Genomic DNA, 25,498 nt, shown 5'->3' on the forward strand with positions numbered 1-25,498 from the left:
TCATGAGTGAAAAAGCCACTCCAGAGATGTCGTTTTGTTGCTTTGGTGGCCATGAGCCATCAGAAGGATAAGTTAATCCATTGGGGGATAATTGATAGGCTCGTGGACTTTTTTCCCTTTTTTGCACGTGTTGTAAATTCTGTCCAAGATCTAAGTGCAGCTGTCAAACCAAGGGCCGCAAACAATGGTGTGGCCCTGGCAGGTGAACTGCTGGTGGCTCCCTGGCAGGCATCCTTGGCTGGATTGCTTTGGATTTCTCAGAGGGAGAAGTGATGAGGAAGTATGAGTCAGGGGTCATTTCACTGAGCTGATCACCCTGTTCTTTTTTTTTTTTTTAATTTTTTTTTTCAACGTTTATTTTATTTTTATTTTTGGGACAGAGAGAGACAGAGCATGAACGGGGGAGGGACAGAGAGAGAGGGAGACACAGAATCGGAAACAGGCTCCAGGCTCCGAGCCATCAGCCCAGAGCCCGACGCGGGGCTCGAACTCACGGACCGTGAGATCGTGACCTGGCTGAAGTCGGACGCTTAACCGACTGCGCCACCCAGGTGCCCCTGATCACCCTGTTCTATGGCCGCTGCACCAGCTGGAGGCAGGAAGCCTCAGCAAGGTCACGGCAGGAAGGACCTACAATAGCCAGAGCTGCCTGCAGCAAGAAGATAGATGGCCCCAGGAGGCGCCAACAGGGTACTCACGGTGCCTGCATAGTGGATGAGCTCGAAGTGGGCCTCGGGCCCCTTGCCTTTGCCCCCCTTGGGCTTGAGGAAGTTGCTGGACTTTCCCAGGTGGTTGTCATACAGGGCCGCCTTGAAGGTGGCGTCGGTGGCCTTGGGGAAGACACACTGTTCCTCCAAGATGGAGAAGATGCCCATGGGCTAGAAGGAAGAGCGGTGGATGTTGTTAGAGGAGGCCATAGGACCCCAACAGGGCCACTCAGGTGTTGGCCTGGGGGTGGTGGGAGGGGTGCCCCAGACACCCGCGTGGCCAGCCAGGAAGCAGAACTCTGGGCATAGACCCCCAGGAACGGTGAAGTTGCTCCAAGGTCTGGTCTTCGAATGCCAAGGCCATTTACACTTGAAAGAGACTAGAATTCATTGAGTCTAACAGAAGGGGAGATGGAAGTCTGAAAGGGCTACTTAGCTCCCCAAATGCTAATCCCTCCCAAACAGTGGTGCCAGGCAGCCTTGGCCCTCAGGGAAATGGTGAAATCAGTGACACCTGTCCTCTCTGCATTTAATTCTCTGTTATCCGCTCCTGCCCTCCGTGACGTTTCTGGCTACCAAGAACCACATATGGTTCTTCTCACAGAAGAGGAGAGCTCACATGGGAGCTCATAAAACTGTCAGTGACTTAATATCTATGGAGGGTCTGGATTTCTAAAAATTTCTGGAAGAGGGCAGTGCTTAACCCCAAAGCTCAAACATGAGGGACATTTCAGGCTCTGTGACAGCCGGACAGGGGGGTATTTGTCGGTGTTAGAGGACAGGTGGATTGTGTGTGCAGCCTGTTTGGGGAGACTCTTTTCCTGGGAGGTTGAGGCTGGGCTCACATCGGGGACCCCAGCCTGCTTTCTCACCCCTAGGCTGTGTCTCAGAGACAACATATATTCTTTCTCCTATTTCTTGATTTTTTACTTTTTAATAATTTTAAACTTGCAAAAGTGTGCAGAATATTCCTACACGTCCTTCATTCAGCTTCTCCAAATGTTAATGCAAGCTTGGTAACGACAATGAAAACCAGAAAATTAAAATTGATACAATACTATGAACAGACTGTTCACATTTTGTCATCTGTCCTGTCAATGTCCTTTTCCTGTCCCTTTTCTGCATTTGCTTGAACAGTATATATTCTTGAACTAGGCCATTTGCTAGAACATTCCTGATGGTGTGACTACAGGGGTGGTGATTAGGTTGTCTGGGTTAGAACCTGACTGTGCCATTCACAGGGTGTATAATCTTGGACAAGTTTCTTCCTTTCTCTGTGCCTTAATGTTCCCATCTGTGAAATGGTTGTATTGTGTCACACACACACACACACACACACACACACACACACACACCCTGCCATATATATGGTAGCTTGTGATGATCCAATGAGTTGAGGCATACAACAGCCCAACTAATGGTGACCATTGCAATCACTGTTGTACCCATTTTGCAGAGAGGAAGCTAGAGGTCAGACCAACCAAGGTCATTAGTGGTGTTGCTGGTGCCACTTCCCTGCGGGTCCCCGTGAAGTCCCCTTCTGAGGGGCAAGCCCTGATCAGGGTCCTGGCCTCTCTCTTGAAGCCCCTCCTGTGAGCAGCGAGTTACCTTTTCCAGGAGGTCAATGCAGGCCTGCAGGTCAAGGCCAAAGTCGATGAAGACCCACTCGATGCCCTCCCTCTTGTACTCCTCCTGCTCCAGCACGAACATGTGGTGGTTGAAGAACTGTTGCAGCTTCTCGTTGGTGAAGTTGATGCACAGCTGCTCGAAGCTGTTGAACTGAGGAGGGAGGGCAGAGAGCAGGGTGTCAGCCGGGACCCAGACAGAGCCTCCCGGGGGCCGGGACCGAGGGACAAGTGACAAGCAGAGCTCAAATTTGCCGAGGGCCAACTAGCGTCAGGCGCTGCCCAGATGCCTGAACGCCGACCCTGGGACAGTGCTGCATCAGCCCTGCAAGAAGCCCTTCTCGGTGACCATCCCCTGCAAAGGCACAGAGCAGCTTAGCACCTGCAGAGGAGGGTGGGGGCAGAGGGGGGCAGAGGGAAGTAGGAGGGAAGGGGAGGACAGGGGGCGCCCAAACCTCGGATGCCGTCTCCTGTAGTTAATGAAAATCATTATGGAGGGGCGCCTGGGTGGCACAGTTGGTTAAGCGTCCGACTCTTGATCTGAGCTCAGGTCATGATCTCACAGTTCATGAGTTTGAGCCCCACATCAGGCTGTGCACTGACAGTGCGGAGCCTGTTTGAGATTCTCTCTCCCTCTCTCTGTCCCTCCCCTGCTTGGGCTCGCTCTCTCTCTCTCTCTCTCTCTCTCTCAAAATAAATAAACTTAAAAAAGAAAGAAAAAGAAAATCATTGCGGAAAGAATCATTTTTTTTTTTCCAGGATAGAAATCATTTGAGAGGCTTTATGGATTCTGCCCTGCTGTGTGCCTTTGGACAGTTCTCTCTCTCTGTGTAGTTTTTTTAATCCTCATCTGTAGGATGAAAGGGCTTGAGGGGTTTACAAGCCTTTAACAAAAAACCAGAAAGTGCTTTCTCTTGATGAAACCCCAGGCTAAAGCAGAGGTGCCACTGTAGTCACAGAGCACACACACGTGCTAGACCCTGCACTGAGATGCCTCTGCTCAAAACCTGACGAGGCAAGAATGATTAGTGTCCCCATTAATACGTGGAGAAACAGAGGCACACGGCTTGGAAGTGGCCCAAGATGGGATTCGAACCCTGTTTGTCTATAGCACACACTTTGCTGTTGGCACACGTCATCCTCCCTTCCTCTCGTCCCTCCCCTGCTGGCTCTCAGGGGCTCCCCAGGATACCAGGGAGCACAGTCCAGAAACTCTAAGCCTCCTTCTACCTATGAAATTAAATAACTCTCTTGGAAACGGCAGCCAAATTAGCCTTTTAGAGCCTGAAAGAAATTGGGGTAAGCTTTTTTTTTTTTTTTAAATCCATCTGTGGCCAGTAGAAATTCTTAAAATAATAGGATAGTGGAGTGAAATGGACTTTATAGATCATCTCTCCCCGTTGGTTCATTTTAGACTTGAGAAAACTGAGGCTCAGAGAGGGATAGCTACTTTCCTAAGACCACATAGCTAGTTGATGGCCAACCTGAGTCCAGAACCAGATCGACCAACTCCTAATCACGTGGCCTTCAGTTACAAAGATAAAATATTCCTGACCCACTGCACTAGCCTGGGATGAGACCCGAGTCTCTCTTGTGTAGGAAAAAGGTGAGAGGTCACCAGTGTTGTGCTGGTACATCAGCTTGCTCACTCGCTCTCTCCCTCCCTCCGCCTCGAAAGAAAGAAAGAAAGAAAGAGCAAATAACTGAGATTGGCCCGCCCCAGGTCCGAGATGAGAAACCAGAGAACCACGGTGAGAAGTAGCTTCTGGAAGAAAAATGGCCACCCCAAAGCAGAAACAGAATGCCAGGGCAGGCACACCTCAAAGATCTCGAAGCCGGCGATGTCCAGCACGCCGATGAAGAATTGCCTCTGCATCTTGGTGTCCAAGGTCTTGTTGATCCTGACCACCAGCCACTTGAACATCTTGTCATAGACGGCCTTGCCCAGAGCCCCGATGGAGTTGTGGCACTGTTCCATATTCTGGCCCTTCTGCACAAACTCATTGCCTACTTTGACCCGGGGCCTGGTGATGCCCTTCTGGAGCTCCCCGGAATTGAGACCCATGAGATGGGCAACTTTGTCAGCCACTGAGTAGGGACAGAAAAAGCAGGCGAGTGAAAGAAAGATGATGCCCTGCCCCGGAGAAGCCCGGTGCCATCTATCCTGTTTAGGGAAGGGGATGAGGGCAGGGTGGCAGAGACCCCATGTTGCCAATGAGAAAACAGAGGTCTGAGATGGTTTCCACACTTGCTCAAGGTCAAGTGGCAAAGCAGAGTAAAGAAACCGAAACTATGGCTCTGACTCTCTGTCCTGTCTCTCTGATTATTATTGATGTCTGGACATCCAAGGAACATTCTTGGTTTATAGCATGTCTCTGAAATGTTCACAAAGCCTCCGAGATCTGTGAGCCCCCGCCACTGGTGCTGCCTCCTCCCTGAACAGCCAAACACCTACCCTCTGTGGTGTCCACTTCAGCCTGCTCCTCTCTGGGCTTCTGCTTGAACTTCATGTTGCCAAAATGCATGATGCCCCCGGTCAGCTTATAAATGCCAATCTTTTCGTCGGCACTGAAGCCCAGCACGTCAAAGGCAACCTGCAAGTCCACAGGGAAGAGAAAGGCAAGAAACTCCTGGCTTCTCGTTCCACAGAACAGAGGCCACGGCACTGCAGTTGTGGGCTGGCCCTGATGGGCCACTGCAATACGGTGTGGGCTCTGGAGGTCAGACACACCCTGGCCAGAGACAGGTCTGTTTTCCCCCCAGGGGCCCAGACCAAATGCTCTGCACTATAGTCATTTGTGTTTATCTAACCTCCCCGGCCTCTGTTTTCTCATCTGCAAAATGGGGATAGTAGGTGGTCATAAGGATAAACTGAAATGATGTGTAAATGTTTAGGCCATTACTTCACACACAGTGAGAATTAGATACACAATAACACATTGGAGGTGGCATTATTATTACCATCATTATTACTGTTCAGGCTTCATGCTAGGTCCTGGGAGAGGGAAAGGCCAAGATGCATCACGAATCAATTCTACCGTCAAAGAGGAGAGTGGACACAAATACCCTAACAGAAGTTATAGGTGCTCAGAGTGAGAAGAGGAGAGAGAGAGAGAGAGAGAGAGAGAGAGAGAGAGAGAGAGATGGGAACTTAAGAGACTGGAGGGTCACTTCTAGCCAGGACGTGAAGCAGATGGCCCCTTAGATTCCGTGGAATCCTAGTTCAATTCTGCTTGCTGTGACGGGCCGGAGAGAAGAGCCAGCTGCAGCCCGGGAGACCCCCGGGGGGAGAATCTGGGCCGCTGCCTGGCTGCTCTGGGTGGCCCCACCCCAATTCCGGTGGCAGCGCATGCAGGGCCCCACAGTTTCTGTCTTGGCTGTCCCTGTGGTGCGCCGGCCACGCCCACCCACTCACGTCTGTGATCTGCAGCTCTTCCCCGTCGTCCATGTTCTCCACCACTGTGACGCCCTGGCTCACCCAGTGGTACTCCTTAGGGTTGGGGACCAGCAGCAAAGTCTCTGCCAAGAGCAGGAAAGCAGATTAGCAGCTTGGTGACCTGCGGTTTTCTTCTCTTTCCTTTGTAAGCCATATCCCCTAAATGCCTCTCATGTGCCCGGCATGATGCAGGGGGCATCATGGGGCTACAGAGCTGAATAAGGTATTATCCCTACCCTCGGGGATCACCCAGAGTCATGGAGAGATTTGAAAAGGGCACATGAGGAGTTTTAGGACAGCAAGAGGGTCTCGGGAACTTGGTTGTGTCCTCCATCACTTGGCCCAGTAACTGGCACCTCCTGGGTGCCCTGTAGATATTTGGGGAATAAATGAATTCCTATTTATTTTCCCCTTCCTCTCCCCTAGAAAAAGCCATTTACATTCTAAGGCAGAAGGTAACACAATGATTGCAGCGGGCAATAACAATCACTCGCACGTAAGAAGCGTGAAGACTGTGCTTTTACAAAGAAAGATACGCACTTGGATTTTTCCTCAAATGTGTGCCCCTCTTGATCTATCTTTGTTTTTCTGCTTTTGGAGGAGACGTTGGTGCAAGAAATACTTTCATTTTCCTTCATCTCTACTGTTGAGAAAAACTAGAGCCCAAGAAGGAAGATAAATGTGGGCGGTCACCCTGCTCGAGGGTCAGGGATGCAGTGGGGCTTGGTGGGGAGTGTGGCAACCAGGAGAGCTTGAGCCCCATCTGAAGGGGCCACCACCATCCGACTGCCTTGATTGGAGCCGTGTGGGAGGGCAGGGCCATGGCTGCTGGATCTTCTATAACTTCAGAGAAACAAGAAGTCAGTGATGTTTTTTTATTTTGTCTTGTTTTACTTATAGCAGGGATTACTATCAAATTCCACTCATTGGTTCAGAGACCCTAGTGTTGTCAGTGAAAGACTTGCCCCTCATGGAGCGCACTACCCACGCTTGTGACTTTATCAACAAGCCAGTGGCCTCAAATCCAAGGGTGGTGATTTGTTTTGTTTTGTTTTGTTTTATGTGAAGTCTTCCAATTTCAAAATGCCATCCGTCAATTAAAAGGGACAGTGTGTCCAACACAAATAAAGCCCACTTGTGAGTGGGGAGAGGTCCCTAGTCTTTGGTGGGGTTAGAAGGTGTGTGTGTGTGGAAGAGTGAGTCTTCATCTCTCCCCTGACTTTATACCCTGAGCAGGTCTGCCATGAACAGTTGAGCATGTTGGTGCCTGCACAAGAGCATCTAGGTGAGTGAGTGAGTATACTCTGCTCATCAGACTATGCACTCTGTGGGCTCTGTCCACCTAGAGGGGAACCTCTTGTTATTGCACGTGCAACGGTCCTGGGCTGACCTCTCTGCTCCTGTCTAGCTCTGGGCCCAGAGGCAGCAGGTGCAAGCCCCATATCTCAGGTCTATGTGTCAGCCCTGAGTTGCAGGCATTCCAAAGCCCCGTCTGTGGTATGGGCCAACAGCGGTGCTAAGTCTCACGAGGCTGTTGTGAAGAGGAGACATGAGGAGAACCTCAGGCAAGTTCCCTGTAGCCTATGCACACACAACTGTAAGAAATTCATGCAAAACCACAGGGGACGGCACCGGACCCTCTGCGTTCGGGAGTCTTTTTGTTACTGAAACAAGAGGAAAAGCAAGTTAAGGGGCAGGTGGACAGACATAAGGATCTTTACCAATAAGTTCAGGCTTCTTGTTAGAGAGAATCTGGTAGAAGATGTGGTAGCCCCTCTCAGCTGCTTGCTGGGAGATGACCCGAGATTTCTCTAAGAGATCTGGAGAGGAGTAAATACAAGAAAATGAACACAGACCCATGCTGTCTGGGGTGCAGGGTGCCATTGCAGAAGGGCTCCTCTCTCCGTGCAGTCCCATGCGATAGCCAGCTCAGGGGCCATTTTCTCCACCCCAGACACAGCCTCTGGGGGCCTCACTGCCCACGGAGGGGACCCCCGGGGGGAGAAGGGCCAGCCCCCTGGGCATGAGACAGCAGGCTGCCTTCAGAAGGGCCCTGCCCCGGTTTCATGTTCCTCTGTTGCTGTTTTGAAATTCTTAAAAACTTTTTTTTTTTAAGTTTATTTATTGTGAGAGAGAGAGAACTAGTTGGGGGGGGGGGGAGAGATAGAGGGGGACAGAGGATCCAAAGTGGGCTCGATGCGGGGCTTGAACTCATAAACCGTGAGATCATGACCCGAGCCGAAGTCTGACGCTTAATCGACTGAGCCACCCAGGCACCCCAAATTCTTAAATACTTTTTTTTTTAAAAAAGGAGCCTCTCATTTTCATTTTACCCCGGGCCCCACATGCTATGTCGCTGGTCCCGCCCGAAGAACCCTCCAAAGGGGCCTGACTCACAGCTCTCGATGTCCGCTCCAGCCAGTTTGCCTGTAGTTCCGAAGTGGATTCGGATGAACTTGCCCTGAGCATGGAGGAAAGGGCCGTGAGGGAGGACGCGTGTGGTGCTAGACCAACACGTGGGCCGGGTTTGGCCACAGTCCCCCACTGGCAGCCCCCCTGAGTTCCAAGGGCGCTGTTTGGAATGTAACTGGGCCAGACATGGCTGTACGTGGAGCCGCGGATTTCCCGTGCAGAGGAGTTAGATGGGGCTTGGAGCTAAATTTAAGGTCTGTGGGGTAACCCCACAGGGTATTTGTGGGGAGAGGAGCACCAGCAGGAGGGGCTGGGATCACTGGAAAGTCAGCTTAGAGGCAGGCGTGGTGAGAATTTGACCAGCAGGCGTGGGGGGCACGCTACTGAGTCTCTTTATTGAGACACCACATTCCTCTCCCTGCCCTTTGGCAGAACCACCAATAAATTCTCCTGGAAAGAGGCTTCTCTGTGTCTCCGCCTCTGCTGCTCCTGGCCCATCTGCTCACCTCTATTCCTCACCTGCCCCCACTTCCTCCCTACCCAGCCCTGTTTACCTAGGCTCCCCACCAGCATCCTGGTAATGAGGGGCCCCCCAGCAGGAGACTGGGAACCAGGAAGGAAGCCCCTCACATAGTGCCCCGGTAGAGGTCCCACAAGAGAGCTGAGCTGGTTCCAGAATCCACCAGGGCCTTTCGGATGGACTGCACCTTTCCTGCATCCCTCCGGCAGGGGGATGGGCAGAGTTGTCTGCAGCTGGGGGGATGGGGAGAGCTGTCCACAGCTTCCAGCCGCTGTGAATCTCTGGCTCCCCCGTCTGACTTCGCAGCCCCTCATCACCCTGTTACCAAGTCTCTGCATTCAAGCTCTTTGATTTCAATACTGATGTGGGCTATGTGTGATGTAGACCTTGACAGATAAGGCCTTAAAACTCTCTGGGAAGGAGATGCTGTGACTTGCCTCATTCCATTTGCATGTTTAAATCAGCCCTAATTTGCTTACCTGGAATAGGGTGATGGCACCTGTCCCACCACCCCCAGGGGCCACTGTTGTCGTTGTTCACACTTACAAAGCGAGAAGAGTTGTTGTTTCTGATGGTCTTGGCGTTCCCAAAAGCCTCCAGTACAGGGTTTGCCTGGATGATTTGATCCTCCAAGGACCCCTGGCCCAGAGAGAGACACACACACAAAGTTGGGTGCTGCCTGGGGATTCAGGGCTTTCAAATGACTATGGCTTGTGAGCTGGGAACCAGGAGGGGAATGGCCTTGGGGAGGCCTGGAAATCAGGGCAGGAAGGAACCTGTGAAGAGGGCCACCCCCTGATGACCATCCCCCTATGGCCCTGACACCGGACGGACACCTGTCAGATGACAGGCCCTGATTCTTAGCTGGTGCTGGAGAGACTCCAGAGTGAGCCTGAAAACCCTTCCCTGGGCATCCCTGGTCTTCCTCATGAGCCTTTCCTTTGTCGGCTTTTGTAGCTGCCCCTGGCCCGGCTATTGTTCCTTGGGCCCCGGGGCCACGGGGGCCTGTGGAAGCAGCTGATGAGGAGCTGATGTCCCCCATCCTCCTCTGCCAGGCATAAATGGCTCTGCCACCTACCCCTCTGGGGACAGACATGAGGGGGGGGGGCAGCAGAATACATCCTGTAGGGGGAGGCCCAGGTCTGTGGCCTCCTCCTCCCAATGTGGTCCTTCCTACCCTTCTCTCCAAGATGCCTCCTCCTCTGTAAAATGGCCCAAACCCCAGGACACCTATGAGGGTCACATGGGCTCTGCATGTGTGCTCTCCTGTGTGTGTCCCCCTGTGTGTGTCCTCCTGTGTGTGCCTCCTATGTGTGCCCTCCTGTGTGTGCTTTCCGTTTGTGCCCCCCTGTGTGTGCTCCCCTGTGTGTGCCCCCCGTGTGTGCCCCCCTGTGTGTGCCTGAAGACAGGGTGGGCTGGGGTGACAGACTCTGAGTCTGCCCATCAGCCCTACCTTTCCACCCGAGGACTGTTTGCCAGTTCCTCCGACATTGGCAAAGTACTGGATGACCTTCTTCGTGTTCTCAGTCTTGCCAGCACCGGATTCTCCCCTGCAAATGGATAATAGGAGCAGAGTGAAGTGCAAGGAGGGGCTTGGCTGCAGAGAAGCAAAGCAATAAGCGGTGCAGGCTGAGTGTTGCCATGATTCATCCCTCAGCCGGGACACACAGGTGGGGGGGTGGGGACACAGACCCCCCGCCCCCCAACCTCAGTTTCACAAGTGCAGCCTTAAGGTCCTGCTAAGCCCATTCACAGCCTGCAGATTTCCATACCAAGTCCCACCAATTAATTCTAAGAAGGCTTAATTACATGTGTAAGACACAGACCTAATTATATGTATATAGACCGAGAGACAGAAGGGACACTTACGTGATTAGCATAGACTGATTTTCACGATCTGCAGGGAAGAAAACGGCAACAGGAAGATGTAATTAGGAATCACTTAGGAACTAGACATTTGACATCGCCCTGGCCAAACAGTCTGCATCTCCCTGCATCCCACCCAGCTTGGAGGTGGGCTGCAGTGACCAGCAGAGGCCAAAGCCCCCAGATCCTGTGGAGTCCCCTTCTCTAGCATGCATGTTTGTAGAAGGGCCAAGAATTTACCAGTCACTCTTTCCACCAGCCCCATCCCGTATAGATAGCTACCAAGTCATTAGCAACATAACAGAAATTGCTTCACCAGCCGCTGTGCCACATGCCAGAGTCCTACAGGGAATGGTTAAGTGTTGGCTTGAACTCTGGGCAAGTCGCTTAACCTGGCATCTGTGTGTTTTGTGAAGCTTAAATGAGATGGGGTGTGAGGTAGGGCCGGTACTTGGCAAGCACCCTCACTGAGCCCTGGTACCCGGTGTTAGCATCACGTGCTGCTGCTCAACACTTTAGCAAAGAACTTCAGCAGGTGGCATGGGGTCCAGGTTGGGATTGGGTAGCCCATGGTTCTCATGCATTGGGAGCCAGTGGCAAAAGAACTTTTGTTGCCCACCCCAAGAGCCCCGGCAGCCCCCAGCCCACTCACTCATGAGCATGTCATGGTAGGCATTGTCAGAGATGGAGAAGAGGTGGGGTGGCATCTCTGTGCGCTTTTTGCCTTTGTACATGTTGGCCACGCGGGCCCCGTAGATGGGCAGCCACTTGTAGGGGTTGACTGTCACACAGAACAAGCCTGAGTAGGTCTGGTGGGAGGGAAGGGAGACAGTTAGCTGGCCTTTCCTCCTGGTGCCCTCTTCCTTCCAGGCCCTAGCCTGCCCTGGAGCAGCCTGGCTGGAGGTCACTGCCAGCCTAGAGGGATACAATGGTGTCCCCTCTGGATGCAAAATCTATGTCTGAGCGTCTATTCAGTAAGCAAAGCCATCTCTCTCTTTCATATATATGTGTCTCATTTTATTTTGGTTTAATTATTTGGATAGATAACATAGTAATTCGTATGGACAAATAGGCAGCAGAAAGCCCGCCCCCCACCCCCACCAACACACATTGCTCCCCTCCTCCTCCCACACACAGGTAAACATGGTGTTAATTTCTAATACCTGCCTTCTGTGGTTTCTGTTGCATATACATACAAACCCAGGGATACATTCTTATTGCCCCCTTCTTGTTTTTAAAACAAAAGATAGCTCTCTATAATACTGTTCTATATCTTGCTTTTTCCATTTAATACATCTGGGAGATTTTGCGCGAGTGTTCACAGAGAGACCTCTGTGGTGTTTTAACAGCTGTGAAGTGCTCCCTGTGTGGACACGACCCCTCCTGGCGGACAGCAGGGTTTGATCTACTCTTAAGAAGAGATGCCAGCTTCTCTTTTCATTATAAGGCAATTTTATAAGGAAATCAACCCATTGAAAAGAAAAAAAAAATCAGAAAAACCAATGAGGTAGTAGAAGAAATTGTCTGAGGGGAGAATAAGTGAGGGCAGAATAAGTGAGGCCAAATCTGTGGGTCCCCATCCATGAGTCCCAAACTATCCTTCTCCTTGCTGGACACTCACATCAACCTGATACTCCTGCCCACCGCCCCCGTGCCTCTTTTCAGTTGAACTGAAATCTTCCACTTCGGCCTAGATGGGAATAAACACCCACCCTGCTTCTTAGCATAGCTTCTTCTTAGCATAGCTGTGATATACATAATGAGTTTTAAAAGATATCTTATTACATAGAAAGTGATCCCGAGAAAGAGAAACAAAGATGAGATAGAGAGAACCCACTTAAGGAGTTCAGAGTATGACACACAGCGTGTTACCCTGGAACTCCTGGTGCTGAGTCACTCTTTCCCGCCAGCCCTGTCTCAGGGTGGGGGTAAGGCAGACAGCAGGTGGATGGATAGACGGACGGACGGACCAAGGGTGACATCTAACAAGGCTGTGTGAAGTCATCAGGGGGGAAAATGATGTTTTGATTGGAGAGTTTGCAGGGGTGTGGTGGGGAGGAAGACTTCTGGATAACAACCTCAGCAAAAGGTATTTAAGCTGCCCATGAGATGGCACCGTCACGGAGACATTGAAGGCTTGGAGTGGAAGTTCTAACGTGTCAAAAGCATGGTCCCTGTGCCCTTGTCTGAGCCATACTGTGTGTTGGTTGCTGGGAAGGTAGAGGAGCAGCTGTGCCCTTCCCATCAGGAGAGGGGCAGAAGATCCGCAGTCACCCCTCATCCCCAACCCCAGCCCCAGACACTCACATAGATCCTCATGTTGGTGTAGCGTTGGCGCAGGTTGTTCAGGACGCTGGCCTCATTCAAGAAAGTCATGTCCGCCATGTCGTTGGCTTGGTAGAATTTGGGCGGGTTCATCTGCTGGACATCATCCTTCTTCACAGTGACAGTCTGGGTGAGGGGAGTGTCAAGACGCAGCAGGAATTAGGAAATAGTACTGTCAACAGCCATATGGGCTTCTGGCACAACGTACCCCATACTCTCTGGTATCCTGGAAGGAGCTAGAGTCAGGTGACCATTGCGCCCAACTCCTGGTCCAGCCATCACTGTACAGCCTGGGCTGAGGAGGGACCTCCAAGGCCATATGAGCCCTAACTGCCTCCCCTATGAAATAGGGATGACAGAAGCTTCTTCAGCTGGTTGCTGTGAGAATTATATTAACATAAGTGGGAAGCGTCTAAAATACCTTATGAGCTATCAAGTCCCATTCCTAAATTCAGAGCACCTCTGGGCTCTGCTTCTCTTCCCACCAAGTCCATTCTGGTAGCTGATCAGAACTTGCTCTTTGATCCCAGGGACACTTTGCGGAGATGTGATTCTTGGATCTCTGCCTTGAGAATTGGTGGTGGTTTCTAAACAGCAGTGAACTTTTTTTTTTTTCCAATATATGAAATTTATTGTCAAATTGGTTTCCATACAACACCCAGTGCTCATCCCAAAAGGTGCCCTCCTCAATACCCATCACCCACCCTCAGTTTGTTCCCTCCCCCCCCCCATCAACCCTCAGTTTGTTCTCAGTTTTTAAGAGTCTCTTATGCTTTGGCTCTCTCCCACTCTAACCTCTTTTTTTTTTTTTTCCTTCCCCTCCTCCATGGGTTTCTGTTAAGTTTCTCAGGATCCACATAAGAGTGAACTTTTTCATTAAAAAAAAAGAAAAAGAAAAGAAAAAGACATTTCCCTGCTCCTACCAATCCACCAAGCCACTTTGAAAGATAAAATTGAAAGCAAGCAAGCAAACAAGACAAGACAAAAAAAAAAAAAAAAAAAAAGACAACAATGAGTGCTGAGCAGTACATGTGTCAGGTTGAGGATAGCACAGGGTTGGGAGTCTGGAGCGCCTGTGCATGGCAGGCAAATCCCGTCCCCCCTCCGCGCCCCAATTTCTTAATCTGTAAATGAAAACTAGCAGCAGCTCTTAAGTTCCAGCCTCTGGGACCGAAGCTCAAGACATGTGATCCAGAAAACAAACATCTTTGAGCTGCCTACAGCCTGACGTGGGAGGCTTGAACACATACTGGGCTTTCTGGGACTTTTAATAATTTATGAGTCCAATAGGCAGATAATTTGAAACCTTGACAGTTCTGGAAAATCTACCCACTAATGGTCACCACGCCCCCTAGTAAATCAAGCTGGGTTCTATTCAGAGTCCATTTCCCCGGAGTTCCCAGATCTCTGGGCCTCGCCCTCAGGCAGACACTTCTCTCTCAGCTCCAGCACAGGACAGAGGCCTTTGCCTTGATCTGAGAAGCCAGGTGAGTCAGTCTTTCCCAAACCTGCGGATTCACACAGAAGTTACGTGCTGTCCTTAACGTGTATCTAGACCGGGGCCTCCGGGGCTCCACACTCTCCTTATAACACTGCAATGCTCTGCCCTGCTGAAAAGTAGGTTCTCTGGAGAAGTGAGCTGGACTTTCATGTTCCAACTCGCTTGAACCCAGCGATGGCCTCATCTCCCTCCTGCACTCCCCTGGAAGCAAAACAAAGCACGAGGCTCAGATGCCACAAGTTGTGATCACACAAGGTCTCTGGTCTCATGTATTCCTGACCGTGACCAAAGACCGCCTCACGCTCCTGCTGCATAGCCCACCATGGAGAGGTGATGTGGTGATGTGGGGGCATACGGGTGTTCGAGCCAGATACAGCTAGGCTTGAATCTGAGTTCATCATTTGCTGTCTTTGTGACTATGGGCAAGTTACCTAGGGTTTCCTTGATCTTTGCAAAATAGGAACTCCTAAAATCCTACTACGTAAGATTCTTGAAAGGATTAAACAAAATGTCCAGCGCCTCACCGGGAGTCTGCTGCAGGGTAGGTGTTTAATTAACCAAACTTTCCATTCTCTCAAGTCACTCCCACAGTCAGACACAGTGAGATACTGTGAGAGACTGTGATGTCATACACAGCAGAGAGAGCGGTGTATTGGTAAACCAGCTATACAGGGGGTGGGGATGGGGAGAAATCCCTGATTTATACCATTTGTCAATTCCCATGGTGTAAATACATCTTCCATGGTTGATATCAAGCTGCTAAATGTTTAATATGCAGCTGCAAAGCCCCTGGAGTTTTAGCATTGTGTCCTCACAAGCTAGGACAAACCAGCTCCAGCACACTGCCACCATGCAGCAAGGGGATCTGAAGCCACCATCTATGCTCACACAGCTGGAGAGCCCCCGGGGCCAGCCAGGGTGTTCTGGGCCTGTCCCACACTCCTCAAACCATCACGGGCACATAGTGCACCTGCTGATGGCTTCCCCTCACTCCTTCACTTGAAAACCGTTTGGGACTTTGAAGGTAAGTAACTCCCTTGACGATCTGGTGCACAAATGGACTATTGCAACATATAAAGTACTTCCATGTGCCCTACCATGTTGGAGTCTCTATTGGGAGAGAGTCAAAGCTCAGAGAGGGCAAGTGTCTTGCCCAGGGCCACAGTCTGAGTGCAGTTGAGTCTGAACTTGTACCCGGCACAGAGGACCCAAGAGACATATCTACTCTTCTTTCTACTCTGCCTCTTGAGCAGAAGCATGGACGGCAGCACCTGGGTGTCTGCCACTCCCAAAGTTTCATCCTGGAGATTATTCCTCACTCACCTGGTTGTTGACAGTCTTTACGGTGACCTGGTCACCCTGTTCAGACTGGATCTCCCCAGCGATGAAGCCCTCCTTCTCGTCTTTGACCCAGCAGGACCTCTTGATGTCATAGGGCTTGTTCATGGCTTCTATCCTCTCCTTTTCGGGAGGTGCCAGGAAGGGCATCGGGTCCACATCGTCCCCACATTCACCTTTGTATCCACCAGGCATCGCGGCTTGGCTAAGGGAGGAGCGGGAAGGAACCGAGGGAGGGAACCAGGACTTCCCAGGGTGCTGTAGGAAAAGCAAGGACACTTTACCAAGGCTCATGTGTAGGCTGGAACGAGTGCCCTGAGAGATGGGGCTGCTTCTCTCATGTCACTTTGGGTGTCTTGCTGCCATTAGGTTTTTTAATTTTTATTTATTTTTTTATTTTGATGGGGTGCCTGGGTGGCTCAGTCAGTTAAGTGTCTGACTTCGTCTCAGGTCATGATCTCATAGCTCATGAGTTCAAGCCCCACATCTGTCTCTGTGTTGTCAGCTCAGAGCCTGGAGCCTGCTTGGGATTCTGTGTCTCCCATTCTCTCTACCCCTCCCCTGCTTGCGTTCTGTCAATCTCTCTCAAAAATAAATAAATATCAAAAATTTTTTATAATGTTTATTTATTTTGAGAGAAAGAGAGTGTGATCTTGATCTCACTCACTTGATCTCACAAACTGTGAGATCGTGACATGAGCCAAAATCAAGAGTCAGACGCCTAACCAATGAGCCACCCAGGGGCCCTGGTGCCATTAAGTCTTAATAATTGAGAGTAAGAAATGAGGTAATAACTCCACAGAGTTGCTTACCCCCCACCAACCACAAAACACTTCTGTATCTGCCTCTCTCATATGCCCCTCACACTGGGGCTGTGAGGTAGGGATCAGGAAGCTCATTTTATGGAGGAGAAGATGAGAGCCTTAAAATTTTTAAAGTAAGGATTTCAACCATGAAATTGGGACAGGAAAACAATAACTACTTGGTTTCCGCTTTCCCTTAAGGTATGAGCAGAGGCCACAAGCCACATTAGTACCACAGTCACACAGTTTCTGTCGGGTTTGTCCCCAACAGAAAGCACAGCTAGTCTCCTTTCATTTTAGCGTGGTTGCAGACATCTCAAAATAGTATTTACCCTCATTTCAACTTTGAAATTATGGTTTTATTAGACCCTCGGTTAGTTGCTATTTAAGTCTACTTATGCAGAAGTGTACTTTTAATTACTATATCACAAATTGACTTTTAAATATTTTGATAACTGTATTTTAATACAATTGGGTTTCCTTTGTAACCCTATGTAGTTTTTTTTTTTTTTTTTTCTAAATGTATTGTAAAACACTAATGTGAACTGAAGTCTACAGGCTTCACCAGATGCTAAGCAAACACTCGGTTCAGAATAATTGCCCAGATTCAATGATTACCTCTCTTAAGACAAGGCCAGCCTAGGGTCAAGTGGGGGCCTCTTGGTCTCCAAATCTAGACAATTTCACCAAACCATCAGGAGGGAGGAGAACTGGGGACTCCTGGTAGCAAAGAGAGAAGTCAGGGCATCCCAATTTGTCTTGAAGGGGAAGAACCTTCTTGAAAGTTTGGGAAGGGGTGTGGTTCTGACAGGCAACACTGTTCTCCAGGCTGAGTATGGCCTCCAGCTCTAAATAAACCAGCTGGAGATGGAAGGGTCTCAGGACTGTGCCTCCCAGGCCCCTGCTGCCCAGAGCTATCCTCCAGGCAGCTCCAGCTTTTCCTGTCTGGGGCCCTGGTGTTTCCAAAAGTGGCTGACCCAGGATAGGCAAGAGGTGGCGGTGAAGCCAGATACTTCCTTCTAGTCTCACCTCTCTGTGGGCCCAGCTTGGAGAGTTCTGCTTGCAGCCTGGGTTCCCCAAGCCCAAAGTGGGTCCCTTTCACAGGAAATAATGAGGCCAGCAGGGTGGGCCTCCTGTGCCAGACGGTGATGTCTGTGTTCCCACTGGACACACTTTTAAATTCAGGTAGTACAATGCATAGGGTCACCAAGGAAACAAACGGTATGAGAATATAATTAGCAAAATAGTAAACAACGCGTGATACGGCAATCCACGTAATCCTTCACTAATGCATCAAATTACACGATCTGACCGCAGCTCTGACAACCACTGTATTTCTGAAGCAACAATGGAAACTGACAGTCTTTCGAGCTCTCTGCATCAATTGTACCGCGATATGAAAATAGCAGTGATTTCCATTGCTGACAAAGTCACAAGTGTGGGTGACTGAGAATATAAAGGGGAAGGGATGATACATTTCAGTCAAAGGATGTGAAAATCAGGATGGAATTGTTTTCCCACTGAAGATCCCTGAGCCTAGGGAGAGAGCCTGCCTAACCTGTCCTGTCCCATCCAGGGGAGCACTGGGCTGAGAGTCCTCTGTGTCCCTGATATCTTCCAGCAGTTTGTCCAGCACCCAAGACACTTGGGTCCCCCTGGGCTCTGCCACAAGTCACCTTGGGCAGTTCAGTGGCTGCCTTGGGCCTCCCCCACCCCCTTTCTGGAAGAGAGGATTGTGCGACATAGACTTCCATTTGTTATTTGTTGTCCCCGATGGCTCAATTTCTTTGTCTTTTTGCTGCCTCATTTTCCTGCTTCTGTTTAACACAGATGGAAGTCACCAGGGAAATGAGACCAAAATCCACATGAAAAGAAATTGCAAGTATCAGCAAAGTCAGATTAAAATTCATTAGACTTGTTGTTAAAACAGAACCACTTTTAAGACTAGGACTGGGTGCCTTTTAAAATTGCTCTAATCTGGGAGGAAGGGCCAGAAATTCTCCTTTGTTTATTCCAGTGAGGCTGTGTGTGTGTGTGTGTGTGTGTGTGTGTGTGAGCGTGCACGTGTGTGTACCCTTCATGGTTTTACCATGAACCACAAGCTGAGATATCGTGGCTATTGTCCTGGCCTGGTGGCCCGGGGCACAGACCCCTGGAACCAGGCACTGCCCCAAGGACTGTACAGGCCTTGGACACCACTCACCCCCTCAGTGGCTACCAGCCTCTTGCTCAGTTGTGAGCTCACCTCCCAGGCACCCCCTGCACATTCAAGCTACTCCTGTCCCCCCAGACAACAGCCCTTTCCAGGCATCCTTGATAACTAAGCCCACTTTTTCTGTCTTTTTTTTTTTTTAATTAAAAAAAAATTTTTTTAGGTTTTTTTATTTTTTAAGTAATTTCTGCACCCAATGTGAGCCTCAAACTCACAATCCCAAGATCAAGAGTTGCATGCTCTTCTGACTGAGCCAACCTGATGCCCCTAAGACCCATTTTTTAAAATCATGAAGCACATAGAAAACACTCAGCTCAAGGAATGCAGAGGCTGAAAGGGTCCTGGAGGGGAGAGGGGGAGCAGAGATGCATTACAGAGGGTGGGAAGGACAGAAGGACAGGGCTGGGGTTGAGCCCGACATGAACCCAGCACCTTCTTCCTCCCCCACCCCTGAGCAGGGAAGGCAGGTGGTACAGTGAACGGGACTGATCCAGGTTCAAATCCCATGGCTCCTGTCTCGCTGTGGAATGTGGCATGAACCCCCCGGCAGCTGCCTCCTCACCCTCATGTCCCCTGGAACACTGAAGGAGGTGCTCCCTCTGCAGCCCCTGGGGCAGACCAGTGCTCAAAAAATGCTCATCTCCTGATCCCCCTTTGCCAGTCTCTCATCATTACACCCACTTTCCTCAGGTGGCCCCTCCGCAGCCCGCACCTCCCCCTTTCCCATCTCCCCCCGCATCCCCCATGGTACCCACCTGAGACAGCACTGGAAGAGACTGGGTGCCCAGCAGAGGCTGGCCATTCTCTTTTATACCTGCCCAACAGGTCTGAGCCAGCAAAACCTTAAAAAAGAAAAGAACCCCCTCAGGGCTCTGGTGGCTCAGCTGGCTTCACCTTCCAGCGTTTGACTGAATGCTCCTGGGTCCCTCAGGGGGGATCAGTGAATGCTGTAATTTTAGGACATCCTCCTTCCTCCCATTGCCCTTGTGGGGAACCTGATGACCTCAGCCCAGGGGTGCGGGCGGTGGGCAGAAATAGAACAGCTGGCTAATGTGTTTTCCACTTAAAGCTGGGAATCTGCTCATGGAGGGAGCCGACTCTCAAGGAGGAAGACCCGGGTTGAGTCATCTGAAGCCTTTGGCATGGATGAGCCCAGATAACCAACTGGTTGATGATTAGCCTGGAAGGCCGATGTGAGCTTGGACTTCACTCATTTGCTCACGGCCACAGGCCCCCTCCAGCCCACCATGGCCAGCAGAGATATCATGATGTGACTCCAGCTTTGAGTCCTAAAGCCCGGTGGTCCCCAGTTCCTCCGTGGCTTCTCATGCACTTAGTGACCTTGAGCAGGTCATTGCCCTCACTGGGCTTGCCTTTCCCACCTGTAAAGTGGGAAGAATGGACTCTAAGTGACTTTTGTACCCTTCTCCAGGTCAGAGATGGTCTCTGAGTCTGGAAGCAACATGCGTCTGGAGGTCTTTCTTCCTGGCATCTGCCATCACCCTTCTCTCCACCCCCAGTCACTGTTTTTCGAATTGAGAAAAATTAATAGAACATAAAAGTAACCATTTTAAGCGAGTAACTCAATGGCATTGAGTACATTCACCATGTTGTGCAACCGCCACCTCTGTCTAGTTTCAAAACATTTTCATCAGCCCCTGAGGAAACCTGGGAGCCTTTAAACAGCCTCTCCCCAACCCTGGCAACCACCAGGCTGTTTTCTGTCTTTGTGGTTTCACCTATTCTCGGTATTTCATGTGAATGGAATCATGCGGCATGTGACCTCTTGGGCTTAGCCTCTTTCATTTAGCATCATGTTTTCAAAGTTCACCCTCCTTGTTGCAGACATCAGTACTTGACTCCTTTCTGTGACTGAACAGTATTCCATTGTATGCATCTGCCATACTTTATCCATTCACCCATTGGTGGACATTTGGGTTGTTCTCACCTTTTGGCTATTGTGAATTGTGCTGCTATGAACATAGTTACATTTATTTGTCTGAGTGCCTGTTTTCGGTTTTTTAAAAATATATCTATCTAGGAGCCACTCGGGTGGCTCAGTAGGTTAAGCATCTGACTCTTGATTTCGGCACAGGTGGTGATCTCGCGGTTCATGAGATTGAGCCCCTTTTTGGACTCTACGCTGAGTGCAGAGCATGGTTGGGATTCTCTCCCCCTCTCTCTGCCCTTTCCTCTCCCTCCCTCCCTCCCTCTCTCTCAGAAATAAACTAATTTTAAAAATTAAATACATATTTACCTAGGAATAGAATTGCTGGATTGTTTGGTAATTCTGTGTTCAGTTTTTTGAGGAACCACCTGTTTCCACAGTGACTGAATCATTTTACCTTCTCTGTATCCTCACCAACACTTGTTATTTTCCTTTTTTGTTGTTGTTGTTTGTTTGTTTTGTTTTGTTTTTAATTATGGTCATCCTAGTGGGTGTGAAGTGGTATCTCACTGTGGTTTTTATCTATATTTCCCTAATGACCAATGATGTTGAGCATCTTTTCATGTGCTTTTTGGTCATTTGCATATCTTCGGAAAAATGTCTATTCAAGTCATTTGCTCATTTTTAATTGGGTTATTTGTCTTATCTGTTGTTGAGTCATAAGAGCTCTTTATATATTTTTAGATACTAGATCTTTATCAAATATATGATTTGCAAATATTTTCTCCCATTCTGTAGGCTTGATCAATGTCTTGACAATGCCCTTTGATGTACGAAAGTTAATTTTAACAAAGTCCAGTTTATCTATTTTTTTTTTCTTTTGTTGAGTGTGCTTCTGGCCTCATATTTAAGAAGCTACTGCCAAATTCAAGGTTATGAAGATTTGCCCCTATGTTTTCTTCTAAGAGTTGTATGGTTTTAGATTTTATATTTAGGTTGTAGATGCCTTAATTCACTCTTAAAGGAAAAAGGAACCTACTTGAGCACAGAACTGATTTCCTTTTTTGTTTCTCTGGGTTTGGGCCTGTGAAGAAGCTACATTACTGTGGTAATCAAAGAACTTTTTTTTTTCAATGTTTTTAATGTTTATTTATTTTTGAGAGAGAGAAAGCGGGGGGAGGGGCAGAGAGAGAGGGAGACACAGAATTGGAAGTGGGCTCGAGGCTCTGAGCTGTCAGCACAGAGCCCGACGTGGGGCCCGAACCCACGAACTGTGAGATCATGACCTGAGCTGAAGTAGGACACCCAAATGACTGAGCCACCCAAGTGCCCCGGTAATCAAATAACTTTTAATTTAATACATTTTAACATTTTGCAGACACTTCCCTTTTATCAGCTGATTCCTGTGGCGTTGTTATTGTGTTCCGAAAACTAGAATCCATCGATGAAGAATTGTATTAATAAGCAATTATGACATGGAAACTTTATTAGCACCTGCTCTGCCCGAATACTTGACACCCTTCTCCCATGCTGGGCCTCAGTTTCCCCAAAGGTAAAATAAGAGTTTGGCTGAGACACCTCCAAGCATGGCTGTTATTGATGTTGCTGAGGTGCCATTCCAACCAAATTCTGATCACCTGACAGAGTTGTTTTCAATTTCTTTAGAACTTTGTTGTTTAAGTTTATTTATTTGAAGAGACAGAGACAGTGCAAGTAGGGGAGGGACAGAGAGAGGAGAGAGAGAGAGAGAGAGAGAGAGAGAGAGAGAGAGAGAGAATGAATCCCAAGCAGGCTCTGCACTGGCTGGAACCCACGAAGCTGTGGGATCATGACCTGAGCCGACACCAAGAGTCTGACGCTCAACTGACTAAGCTACCCAGGTGCCCAGTGGCAGAAATTTGAATTGGCAGATCTTTGTACAGAAGTCTGGTTTGTCAACATATGTAAGTGGACCATCTTTGGGTGGAGCAAGGGACGAGGCCTCCCCACGTCCCACCCTCCCCCGGGGCCTTTGAAGATAGTTATCCAGGAGAGGCTGCGAGGGGCTGGTAGCGGGGGGCTGGTGGCGGGGAGCCGGGGCCTGGAGTGCATCCTTGGAATGCCCCAACCAAAGCAGGGATGCTTCCAGCTTATTCCTACAGTCTCTTACTGTTCAGTCCAGGCCCCAGCAGGGGAGAGCACACTGCACACTCAGCCTGGGGTTTAATAGAGAGACTACTGGCTAAGGTGGGCCAGGGTTAAGGGGAACTGACAGTGGGTAGAGAGACATCGAGAAAGCCACCACCCCCCAGATATGGTTGTGGGAAAAATGAGGTCCTCAGAGGCCCGGCTACTGCTCAACCAGACCCACCCAACCAGAAGCCAGAGAGCAGGGACTTGGGGAGGCAGCTGGGGGAGGTCAGCCTCCTGCAACATGAGGCAAGGTGGCAAACGGATCTGGAGCAACCATAGGGTATCTAGCACCTGCCCCTTGGTCTCTCATGGTTTGAGCTTCTCACTGGGGACTTTTTTAGTGGTCAGTGTTCCAGAAAGTTCCATTTCAGTAAGAGTGCTTGGTTGGGGGAGGGCCCCCGAAGCAACTGTCAGGTGACTAGTACCTCCCAAGAGTAGGTGGGGACACGCGATGCTCTCTGCTTTTAGAAATACAGTAAGAATAGCACTGGACTTGGAATTATCTGGCTCATAAAGATATATGGGGGAAGTTTGGTTATGCCTTTCTATAGAAAGCAAGCTGACTTAGATCCCCTAGGGGAAAAAATTTCCCTGGAGTCATGGGTTGTTATCGATTCAATTAAGACAAAGGGCTCCTGTGTCCATTAGCTCATTTGGATCTTTCCAAAGACCTGGGAAGGTGGGTGGGGCAGATGAGTAAGGTCCTGCTTTTAGCAGATGAAAAAGACAGAGACTCAGAGAGGTGAGGCAATTTGCCCAAAGACACACAGTGAGTCAGCGTCTGAGACACGGCTTTATTTTTCTTTCTAGCACTTATCACTCTCAAGAGGGCATTTTGGATCCATTAGATGATTTCTGGGCTCTTTCCCTCATAGAATGTAAGTGTGGTGAGGGCAGAGACTTGGCCTGGAAGGCAGTAGAGTATGCTGGTCAAAAACAGGACTCTAAAACCAGATTTTCTGAGAGTGCCCCTTACTAGCTCTGTGACCTCTCCAAGCCTCCATTTTCTTGTCTGTAAAATGGGGATGGTAGTGGCAATTACTAAAGAGGTTTGTTCTAAGAATTAAGTGAGTTCATAGATGTACAGTACCTGGCATCTATGAGATGATAGATAAATATTTGTTGTATGAATGAAAGTTGGAACCATATGGTGGGAACAATGACTCGAAGCACAATACTGTGTTCGGGTGGCAGCTGAGATAGGAATTATTCTTGGCATCTACATCCAGAAACCCTTGGACTTAGACACACAAAGAGCTGGGCCCTGCCCCCAAAGGGCTGGCTTAGGAAATAGGGCCGTTGGCCCTTATGCGTCAACCTCTCCCCCGCCTTCCTTCCTTCTGCCAGTTCTGTGAGCTCTGGGCTAAGTTCTTTGCTCTACCCTAGCAATGATAGACAATTAGTTAGATACTTTCTCTGCCTTCGAGGGCTTTGCACTGTTGCCCCTTGGCCTCTGGTGCGAAAACACGGTACTAAGTGCTATAATGGGAGACGGACTGGGGAGGGCAGAGGAGATACAGCAGATAAAGGTGGAAGAATGGCACCTGATCAACCCTGTGCCCACTGTTCCTTCTGCCTGAGGACCCCCAACCTCAGTGCCCTATGAGGCCTTCCCCCTGCTGCCCCCAGTGCCAGGACCAGGACCCAGAAACTCAGGTGCAACCGAGTTCTCAGTCAAGGTATGTTGAAGAAAATCACACCCTTGTCCAGATCCAGGACCAGGAAGTCAAAGCTACAGATTTCCTCCCGTGTGTGCCAGGCCCTGGGCTGGGAACCAACTGCTCCTGGAACAGGTCCCCTTTCTATGAAGCAAAGAGCCAGCTGTGGAAGGTCCACATGGTAGGTGTTCCAGCCTAAGAGAGGCTGTGCTATTGGACATTCAACAGTCACTTGCTCCATATGTTCCTAGGCACCCAGAGGGGAAGGCCCTGTTCTAAGTCCTACTTAGGCTTACAAGGTCAGCCTGTCTATCCATGAAGGTGGGGGGTATGTGGGTCTGGCGTGGTTTTCTCTCCCTGCTTGAAATGAAAAGTGTGACCTTATCCAATCAGATACTAAGTGCTTGCTTCTAGAACATTCTTAGATCGCAGAAAACTCCCAAGTGGAAAGAGTTCCATGGCTTTGAGTCTCAGTTCTGTCCTTGGGCAGGTCACTTAAGCTCCATGAGCCATTATTTTTTCCACTATGAAATGGGAATAATAATAATAATAATGACTATTAATCTCACAGAATTGATGAAATGATCAAGTGGGATTATGGACTTGAAAATGCTTTCTTAAACTTTTAACTAATCATCACCAATGAATGGTGTTGAGCATATTTTCTTTCTCTCTTTTTTTTTAATATTTATTTTTGAGAGAGAGAATGTGGAGAGGGGCAGAGAGAGAGAGAGAGAGAGGGAGACAGAAAATCCAAAGCAGGCTTTGCACTGACAGCAGAGACCCCGATGTGGGGCTCAAACTCACAAATGGTAAGATCATGATCTGAGCTGAAGTTAGTCACTTAACCAACTGAGTCACCTAGGTGCCCCTGATGTTGAACATATTTTCACATGCTTATTTACTACCCACATATCTTCTTTGGTGAGGTATCCATTCAGATCTTTTGCCCATGTTTTGTTTGTTTGTTTTATATTGAATTTTAAGAATTCTTTATATATTGAGGTGCCTGGGTGGCTTAGTTGAGGGTCCGAC

General features: G+C 49.4%; 2 protein-coding genes across 2 annotated transcripts in view; one reads left to right on the forward strand and one right to left on the reverse strand.

The window, feature by feature from the left end:
* Nucleotides 1-15,975, reverse strand: part of LOC125928572 (myosin-16) — a 62,409-nt gene extending 46,434 nt beyond the window's left edge. The window contains exons 1-13 of the mRNA XM_049639319.1: nucleotides 15,716-15,975; nucleotides 12,874-13,017; nucleotides 11,219-11,375; nucleotides 10,570-10,597; nucleotides 10,130-10,250; nucleotides 9,247-9,339; nucleotides 8,166-8,229; nucleotides 7,490-7,588; nucleotides 5,748-5,851; nucleotides 4,788-4,926; nucleotides 4,152-4,420; nucleotides 2,316-2,486; nucleotides 699-878 (exon numbers count right to left, since the gene is read on the reverse strand). Of these exons, the coding sequence (XP_049495276.1) occupies nucleotides 699-878; nucleotides 2,316-2,486; nucleotides 4,152-4,420; nucleotides 4,788-4,926; nucleotides 5,748-5,851; nucleotides 7,490-7,588; nucleotides 8,166-8,229; nucleotides 9,247-9,339; nucleotides 10,130-10,250; nucleotides 10,570-10,597; nucleotides 11,219-11,375; nucleotides 12,874-13,017; nucleotides 15,716-15,925 (1,779 nt within the window). The 5' untranslated portion in view covers nucleotides 15,926-15,975. The remainder of the gene's footprint in view (nucleotides 1-698; nucleotides 879-2,315; nucleotides 2,487-4,151; nucleotides 4,421-4,787; nucleotides 4,927-5,747; nucleotides 5,852-7,489; nucleotides 7,589-8,165; nucleotides 8,230-9,246; nucleotides 9,340-10,129; nucleotides 10,251-10,569; nucleotides 10,598-11,218; nucleotides 11,376-12,873; nucleotides 13,018-15,715) is intronic.
* The window catches only part of ATP5MF (ATP synthase membrane subunit f), a 616,357-nt gene that overhangs the window by 178,642 nt on the left and 412,217 nt on the right, over nucleotides 1-25,498 (forward strand). The window lies entirely within an intron of this gene.

This window comes from Panthera uncia, chromosome E3, assembly GCF_023721935.1.
Source record: "Panthera uncia isolate 11264 chromosome E3, Puncia_PCG_1.0, whole genome shotgun sequence".
NCBI classification, from domain to species: Eukaryota; Metazoa; Chordata; class Mammalia; order Carnivora; family Felidae; genus Panthera; species Panthera uncia.